Source organism: Egretta garzetta, unplaced genomic scaffold (genome assembly GCF_000687185.1).
Source record: "Egretta garzetta isolate BGI_Z169 unplaced genomic scaffold, ASM68718v1 scaffold336, whole genome shotgun sequence".
In the NCBI taxonomy this organism is placed as follows: Eukaryota; Metazoa; Chordata; class Aves; order Pelecaniformes; family Ardeidae; genus Egretta; species Egretta garzetta.
The window spans coordinates 957925-967628 of NW_009259966.1; the positions used below are offsets into that span (position 1 = coordinate 957925).

Genomic DNA, 9704 nt, shown 5'->3' on the forward strand with positions numbered 1-9704 from the left:
CTGAGAAATTATGTGTCTTATTATTTCAGCTTAGGGTAAATATATAAACTCCCTTGTCCTTTAGGATACAGTTAATTACATTAATACGTTGAAGAACAATTATGTTATGCTGTCCATAATGAAAAAAAAAGGTGCCATTTTCTTCAATTTAACTGGTTACTCTTACCTCAAACTTCATTTTATAGTATATAAAAATAACTTAGGGTCACTCAATAAAGCACCTGCGTTGATTTAGCCAGTTGAATAAACCAAGATATTCCAAGTTAAAACAAACAAACAAGAATGTTTATTGAGTACTTTTCCTCTGAAAGATCTATGTAAATTTGCAAATTTCTCTGTGCACATAAATTTTAGCTCTCATTAAAATATATCTCCTTTCAAGAATGAACAGCCATTGAACATCATATGGTTGTAAGGAGAATTACCATATTTGTTATGTTGGTAACAAGATGCAAACACAATAAAGTTATTATATTATTTAATCTTCTGAGTGAGCATATTCAGTGTGAAATGGGTATCACATTGTCATGGTTTAACCCTGGCTGGCAACCAAGCACCACCCAGCTGCTTGCTCACTCCCCCGTGGTGGGAAGGGGGAGAGAGTCAGAAGAGTAAAAGTGAGAAAACTCATGGGTTGAGATAAGGACAGTTTAATAGGAAAAGATAAGGACAGTTTAATAGGAAAAGAAAAAGCCACGTGCACAAGCAAAGCAACACAAAGGATTCATTCCCTGCTTCCCACGGGCAGGCAGGTGTTCAGCTATCCTCAAGGAAGCAGAGCTCCATCATGTGTAAAGGTGACTTGGGAAGACAAACAACATCACTCTGAATGTCCCCTGCTTCCTTCTTCCCCCAGCTTGTATACTGAACATGAAGTCATATGGTCTGGAATAGCCCTTTGGCCAGTTGGGATCAGCTGGCTTGGCCATGCCCCCTCACAGCTTCTTGTATTCCTCACAGAGCATGGGAAGCTGAAAAGTCCTTGACTAGAGTAAGCCCTTAGTTAGCAACAACTAAACCATCAGGGTGTTATCAACATTTTCCTCATCCTAAATCCAAAACGCAGCACTATAACCAGCTACCAGGAAGAAAATTAACTCTATCCCAGCCAACCAGGACACACATGCTTTCAATGTCATATTCAAACTAACCTACAGCTAGTAAAAGTGTTGAACCTTCTGTACTGACAGAGTCTCCTGGGCATATAAAGCATTAGAGCAATGACTGAAAAGACATGATGATATATATTCAAAAAGGGTTTAAGTAAGCAGATTATGAATAAAAGATAACCTACTGTGCTTACCCCAGAGTAGCAATGAATACCATTACTTGCAACATGACTTCTAACCCTATCTGAAGGACAAGGCTTTCAGAAGTTTTCTACCCCACCAAATTCCACTGGAAAAGCAGAGGTTAAATAGAAACTCAAAATAAATATTGATAACTACTGAACATTGGTACCACTTTCTGTAACAAAGTTGTCTTTGCATGTTCCTCTTTCCCTTCCACACATCAACTTATGCAATGCTTGAGAAGTTTGCAAGATCTCACTTGATCATTTCTTTGAGCATTACAGCTGTAGGGCATACAGATAGGCATAGTTATAAATGACAGTTATCAGAGAATATATTACTCAGAAAAGACTAGTCATCAAAAAAAAGGAATACAATGTAGGTGACACACCACATACACATAGAAACATGATTTTTTTTTTTTCTTCCAGTGTGCCTGACCTATCTTAACATGGTCCTGAACTGCAAAAGATGGCTTTAATAAAACCTCAACTAAAGATAGCCAAGAACATCTTGAGCTGCGTTAGCAAAAGTGTAGCCATCAGGTCTATGAAAGTGATCCTTCCTCTCTTGAGCACTTGTGAGACCACATCTGAGGTACTATGACCTATTTTGGACTCTCTGGTAAGATGACAGGCATAGAAAGACACTGAAGCGAGTCCAGTGGAGGGCCATCAAGATGGCTGGGCCTGGAGATCATGATCCATAAGGAGTAGTTGAAGGATCTGGGTTAGTTCAGCATTCTGAAGAGAAGGCTCAGGGAAGATGATCTTGTCATCTCTCTCCTCTATACTGTCCCATGAGGTGGCTGAACCCAGACTCTTCTCAGAAGTACACAGAATCATAGAATCCTTTGGGTTGGAAGGGACCTTTAGAGGTCATCTAGTCTGACTCCCCTGCAGCAAGCAGGGACATCTTTGACTAGATCAGATTGCTCAGAGCCCCATCCAACCCAGCCTTGAATGTTTCCAGGGATGGGGAATCCACTACCTCTCTGGACAACCCGTTCCAGAAGCAAGTTTTACAGTTAATATGATGATGTTATATTGTGGAGTCTTGAGCTTACCTACAGCTTTGCAGTTTGCAAAGAGTATTTGCCACAGATCAGTTCATTTTATTCCTTCTTGGGTTTCACAGTTTTCACATTGACCACGGCCGCCCTCTCCGCCTCTGCTTTGTACTGAGGCTTCATTGCTGCTCTAACAACATGGGCACAGATCCGAGAATACCGGATGTAACTGAGCCCAGCCTGCCACCAGTAGGCCACCATGGTTGCGGCTCCCAGGGACACAGGGAGAAGTAATAACCAGGATAAGTCCAACTGGCTATTTGCTAAATGTTTTTCACAATGAAGGTGGTCAAGTGCTGGAATAGGTAGACAGACAGCTTGGGGAATTACTACTTTTAAAGGTGTTTAAAGTTTGACTTAGATGAGGCCTGAGCACTGATCCCTTGATCAAGTAATTTCTGGTGATTCTTATGTAACATATTAATTTCCCTTTGATCCAGCCTTCATGAAGATGAAGTCTGCAATAGGATCTGCATTTAAATTTCTCCTACCTAGAGCAACATAATGAAAGCTCTACTTTTGAGGCAGAAAAATTCTTCATTCCCAAAACATTATTTTACAACCATCTTTTTATTGTTTCAAATGACAAAGATAAAATATGCCCATAGAAAATGTCTGATTTAACTAGATTCTCCCCATTAACACTGATTTATACAGTCCTTTCATTTTTAAGGTGTCCTGAGTTCTATTAGGTTTTGATGTGATTTAGAAATCCAGATTACCCAAGAAATTTGGTGCCAGTGTAGGGGATAATTAGTAAATATTTGATTCCTGTTACAGTTGCATATGCAGGAAGTTAATCTAGCAATCATTGTTCCTAGTTAAAATCTACTTTACCGGGATGAAAAAACACTTTTAAGCCACCTGTCCTTTAAGTATCTTAGAAATTAAATCCAATAGCTACAAAACTTGCCTATGATCTGACATCCAAAGGTATATATCAGAAAGAAAGAAAACAAGTGTGTATATGTAATGCAGGTGTGAAGACAGCCACTTCAGTATTTTACTAATTAAAAATATGTATGCAAACTATCTTTTACAAACAAACCAACAGGTACTTGTAGACTCAAATTTAGAAGCAGCTTAACTATTCTAGTTATTATGGAAATGGGCCATTTCTTTTCTCCAAACTGAAACAGAAGATCACACCCTCAACTAATACCCTTTCAAGGTTAATTAAGATTCATTGGCACTATAATGCTCCATGAGGAGAAAGATCTTTATGTTTCCAAACTCACTAAAAAAGCACTTGCTAGATCCCTCACTCTATCTATCCATTTTTTTTTCATGTGAATACGAAGAGCCTGGATGAACCTCTGAAGCAGATGCAGTAGGTGGCACCACCATGAGGCTCTTCTCTCCTCAGGTGGTGGGGAACAGACATCATACCAGGCACAACCAACATGGTCCTGTGCTGGGTGTGGCTTAATCTACTTCAAAAGAGCTAGCTGATAAAACTGTAGTTAATTTGCTAATAAAAACAAACCACTTTCAGCAAATTTTTCTTCCCGCTGCTGCTGTTTCCTCCAGAAGGAATGACACCAGCTAGGCAGCTCTACCATCCCCACACATCATCTCCTGAACAACCACCCCAAGTGCTGGTTACCACAGCTATGGCAACATGGCCCTAGAAGTTATAAGATCCAGATATCCTACCTTATCAGTAAATCCACCTTTGCAGTTTCATTCAGATGGCTTACTATTTGTAAGGGAAACTATAAACTTTACCATCTCAATAACAAACTTGAAAACCTTTCATATGGGCAGAAACAAACTTCTACAGGAAATAGGACTTTCACCATTATGATAATCAAAGGACATTGATTTAGATTTTACTAGCACTGAATATTTCTCCTACAGTAGGTTTTATGTATTGTGCATGATTGTTATGCAATCACAGAAATTTATTTAGCACGATGACACTTCTTAAAGTAATTTCTAACCTATATAGATTTCAAAATTCTGCTAGTATCTCAAAAAGAAAAGGACCTCACTTATTTCATTGTATATCATGTATATTTTGTTTACAATATGGTTTCCATAGATGTGCCACTCCCTGATCATTAAACGTAGCATGCTTGATACTTTTAAGTGTGAGATAGCATTATATACTTATCCACATGTAAGAAAATAATCAAATACATATCTATCAAATTATGTTATATAAAAAGCAGTGTCATCATATAATTAAAGACAGTGGGAGGTATCTGCTGCATGAACAACTGAAACTCATTTTTTGAAACTCTCTAGTATTTGGTCCAAGGAAGGTGGGAAACCTTACTACACGCACTTTTGATCTGGAAAAAAAACCACCCCAAACATGAAGCTGATGTTGTATAGCAGTCCTACTGCCATATAAATGCTCTTGCTGCAGCAATCCAATCTTTGACATTTTCTGAATATTTAGAAAAAATAATTATGTTGAATAAATGTTGTCACAAGTTATTCAAAAAACTTTCTCTAGATAGAAGTGACTTTTTTTCTAAAGTAAATGACAATAAATTCTAAGCTAGAGGAAAAAATACAATTTAAACATAAGAAAAGGTTTTGAGCGACTAAATCAATTGAAACAAGTCGGTTCACAAGAGTGTTTTAGTTGAACATAATTCCTTACTTATTAACCATTTTGGCATCTTATGTACTTTCTTCAGACAGAAAAGCATCCCTATTGCAAGATGAAGAATCTATACTGTCTACTTAAGCATGTATAAATCCTTATCACTTTGAATGATGTATTGCACCTTTCTTGCATCCAAAGAGTTGTAGACAAGGCTGTATGTAAGATTCAACCTGTACTGGGTTGGGCTGAGATAGAGTTCGTTTTCCCCATAGCAGCCTTCATAGCGCTGTGCTTTCTACTGATGGCTAGAAAGGTGTTGATAACACACCAGTGTTTTGGCTACTGCTGAGCAGTGCTTACACAGCATCAAGGCTGTGTCTCCAACATTTCCCCTTTCCCACCAGTGGGCTTGGGGTGGGCAAGATCTTGGGAGGGGATGTAGCCAACCCATCTGACCCAAACTGACTAAAGGGATATTACATACCATGTGATGTTGTCTCAGACATAAAAGCTAAGGAAAAGAGGAGGAAGGGGGGCTTTTTTTTTTTTTTTTAAATGACATTTGACTTCTGGCGCAAGCACTACATGTACTGAAGCCCCGATTCCTGGGAAATGGCTAGATACTGCCTGCTAATAGAAAGTAGAGAATAAAGTCTTTGTTTTCCTTTTGCTACCGCACACTGCCTTTGCTTTTATTTAACTACCTTTATCTTGACCCAAGAGTTTTTCTTTTCCATCTCATTTTCTCCCTGCCTGTCCTGTTGAAGAGGGGAGCGACAGAGCAGCTTGGTTGCACCTGGTGTCCAGCAAAGGTCAACCCATTACACCACCCCTGAATTTTCTTATTACCAACAGCATACCCATTTCTTTCCACACTTCATTGTAGCCTGCAAGTCCAGTAAATGTAGTATTATTACTATTAGCAATAAGATTCGGGGACTGCATTAACTCTGCAAGGTCTCAGACTTAGACTTGTCAGGCTTCGCTTGGCTTGACTTGCTTGTGGCTTTTGTTATAACTTGTTTAGCTGTGATGGCAATTGTTTAATGGCCAGATGAATATTACTTAATTAGTTTTAGTTTTATCTTAGCTTTGAGCAATTGTGTTGTATAAAGCCTACTGTTATAGTAATTTTGATACTTTTCTGTAATTAACAGAGAAGAAGAAGAATAATAAGTAGCCTTCCTGTGTAGAGTGAACTATGACCCTAGAATAAAAAGGCAGAACAGAGAAGTGCAGTGTTAGATAATTATAAAGGCCCTGAAAGTACTAGCACATGATGAAAAAACAGACACCATCAGCTAGGTAGATTCTTCATTAGTCTGTTACTGGTCATTAAAGGAAAGCTGCCTTGGGAGCTAGATTTATCAAAGAGCTGGGATATTAAAAAACATACATCCAGCATGTGTAAATTATAACATATAGGGCAAATTTTGTATATTTGTAGAATTGCAGACCAACAAAGAAAAAGTAAAGTGTACAATTCTGGAAAAAACATAAAACAGCTCCCAGCAGACCCTAGAATAAGTAGCAAGTAATTTTCATCCTCGATATCATAATCCTTCTGGTAAAGAACCCAGGATGCTGATGATTTACCATAATCCTCCCCCACTTATTTTGAGGGAGACTAACGACAATGATCTTAAGATACAAAAGGAGCATAGGCTGGGTGAGTACGTGGAAAACATCAGTTCACTCCCAAGAATGCTACTAGGTATTGAAAACGTATCATTGTAATTAGCCTAATAATAGCCATTGAATGAGCTGGCAAAGATTTTTAATTAGACTAACTATATACATACACACACGTTTGATGCACATTTGTGGTGTTTCTTTTTATCCTCACAGAAATTTCACAGGGTCTTTGGTTTGCTACCCCCACTCTTAAAGCTTAGTCTGAAAAACCATAGCTCACTCAGGAGTTACTGCAAGCCTTCTGCCACACTGTTGATTTCTTCTGTATTCATTTCACTATACCCTGAAACTCAGATCCATGGATATCACTGATTTGGTCCTCCACACTGGAAATACCTGAACTCATTAATCATTTGAATCCAATTGTTTGAATATGACTAGATATGTATCATGTGGCGCTTTTTTTAACTGAAAAAGCCCGTAAACCAGGCAATATATATGCAAAAGGTCCTTTTCCAAAGAATGACAATTAAGGAAAAATAAAAAAAGTGTTAATGAGAATGTAATACAAGAACCACCAAGGCAAATTCCAGTCTTTCAATTCACACTATCAAGTATTCAAAGCAATAATAGAAGATTATGTCTTCCCTCTCTTCCAATTGTCCACTACGAAGATAAATGTCAGTAGGTTTTTCATAACAGTTAAAAAAAAAATACATTGAGGCATACAAAAAGTCTGCAAAAAAGTTACAAGAAAAAAATATTAAGTGTCATGAACTCATGAGAGTAAACATTCGCTCTGAATACTAACCATAAGTGTATTGCAGTAAAACTGTTACCAAACAGGGAAGGGAATGAGGGTATCTGTTTTAATCTAGTTACATACAGTTATAATTAAGCCATTTTGCATGGTCTGAACAACATTCTGTTAATGATTATTAAACTTAGGGTATCCTTAAAAACAGAAACTGGAGAACAGTAATTTGAAAATTTACGTTCAGATGGAAATAATGGATTTCTAAAGCTGTAGGTTACCTTTATACCTAATACACTGCAGATAGCTTAATGAGATAACTTCCCAAAATATGCAGCTCAGTTGCAATCATGAGACACAACAATTTATTTAAAAGCTTCTCCATAGTTCTAGAATTTTAGAATAAAGGTAGAATTCTCAACTAGGAATAAAGTAAAATTCTAAGAGCTAAGATTACATCCCGGTCATTTTTCAAAAAGCCCAGAGACAGAAGAAAACCACATTCATTTCAATAGCAACAACTAACTTTGAAGTAATTTTATTAAGACAAAGGGAACTCCAAGGTTTTGTTTACACTTTTTAAAGTATCTAATATAACGCGTTTTCCAATTTTATAGAGATAAAATTAAAAATGTTGAACCTATTTTAAACATGATTTTTTTATTTAACACCTATGCTAGAAGAAATCTTTGCCTTACTTTTGTGCTGGTTTTGACTATGGTAAGGTTAATTTTCCTCATAGACACTAGGATGAGGCTGTGATTTCAATTTGTGCAGGAAACAGTGTTGATAACACAGGGATGTTTTCACTGTTGCTGACCAGTGCTCACATGATCAAAGACTCTTCTGCTTCTCACCCCACCCCACCAGCAAGTAGGCTGGGGGTGCACAAGAAGCTGGGAGGGGGCACAGCTGGGACAGCTGACCTCAACTGGTCAAAGGGCTAATCCACACCACAGGACATCATGCTCAGCATATAAAACTGAGGAAAGAAGGAAGGTGGAGACACTGGGAGTGATGGCGTTTGTCTTCCCAAGTCACCATTTCACGTGATGGAGCCCTGCTGTCCTGGAGATGGCTGAACACCTGCCTGCCCATGGGAAGCAGTGAATGAATCCCTTGCTTTGCTTGCACACGTGACTTTTGCTTTCCCTATTAAACTGTCTTTATCTCAAGCCACAAGTTTTCTCACTTTTACTCTTCTGATTCTCTCCCCCTTCCCACCAACAGGGAGCGAGCAAGCAGCTGGGTAATGCTTAGTTGCCAGCTGGGGTTAAATCATGACACTTCTTTCCCCTTTTATTATTATTCTTTGTCACAGAGCTCTAGATTTAAGAAGGTGGTATAAGCCAAGAAGATGCATGCATCCTGTTATTACCTTCCAGCCTTATATGCTGTTTATAATTTACAATCCTGCTAGCAGTGTGATGGATCCCTGACAGATTTCTTGGACAAAATGGGCAAGTCCTTATACGTGCGCATGCCAGGCAATACATTTTTACCTTCATGGCCTTCCTCTATGGATCAGCTCTGTCTCTCCTTCTTCAAAGCAGCCTATTTCTCTAACATTTATCAGTAAGATAGGAAGATATGGTGTCAGTCCAACAGGTGCCGAGTATTTCACTGATACTTGAATCAATTTATCACCAGTTAGAAAAAGAGAAACCTGTACGAGATATGATGTGAAGTTAACACAGCGATAGCAAAAGTTGTGAAAGGGAATATGTATAAAACAAGTATAGGTGAAAACAAAGCCAGTTTATTGCTTCTTTCTTCTGAACTGAATTTATTAAGGATTTATTTACTTTTTCTTTTTAATTGATGAAAACTTTCACCTTTCCCCTTTCCCCTACTTGAAAAAGGCCATGGAAGGCCCAAAACAAAGAGGGTAAAAAAAAAAAAAAATCTTCTTGAACATTGTCCACAGTTTCCTGTAAAGGCTGTAATATATCGATATAGAAACAGGATGAGCATAGCCTGCAAACAAATGATTTGACAGAGCTACCTCACTAATGTTGGTTCTAGCATATTTTAGAAACCAAAGTGAAAGAGGCCAGAGACTGCTGAAGCAGAACTTGTGCTTGTTGAAAAGAGCGCCAAGCCAGTATCTGAACAATATGCTGCCATGCTAGATGTGAATTTGAACACTCAAGAAGGAGAAAGGTACGGAAAGTTTATAAGGTCATTGCTACATGATTGCTGTAAACTACAAGAGGCTGAATACCACTGATGCAAGACAAAAAGGTTACAAATAGCTGGCCCAAGGCTAAAAATGAAAAAGTAATAGCTCAAAGGCTAACCCGGTGCAGGACAGAAGGTTACTACTGTAAATCAAAAGCAGGTCTCTCTAGAAAAGGAAAGGGGAATGCTAATGAAAGAAATGTGAAGCCTGAG

The 9704-nt window shown here is 38.2% G+C and overlaps 1 protein-coding gene across 1 annotated transcript; it reads right to left on the minus strand.

Annotated features, from left to right (window-relative positions):
• Positions 1-2370: 2370 nt before the first annotated feature.
• On the minus strand, positions 2371-2583 carry ATP5F1E (ATP synthase F1 subunit epsilon). The gene has a single exon (XM_009640214.2). It carries the CDS (start codon positions 2560-2562, stop codon positions 2407-2409), a length of 156 nt encoding a protein of 51 aa, XP_009638509.1. The 5' UTR covers positions 2563-2583; the 3' UTR covers positions 2371-2406.
• Positions 2584-9704: the final 7121 nt, after the last annotated feature.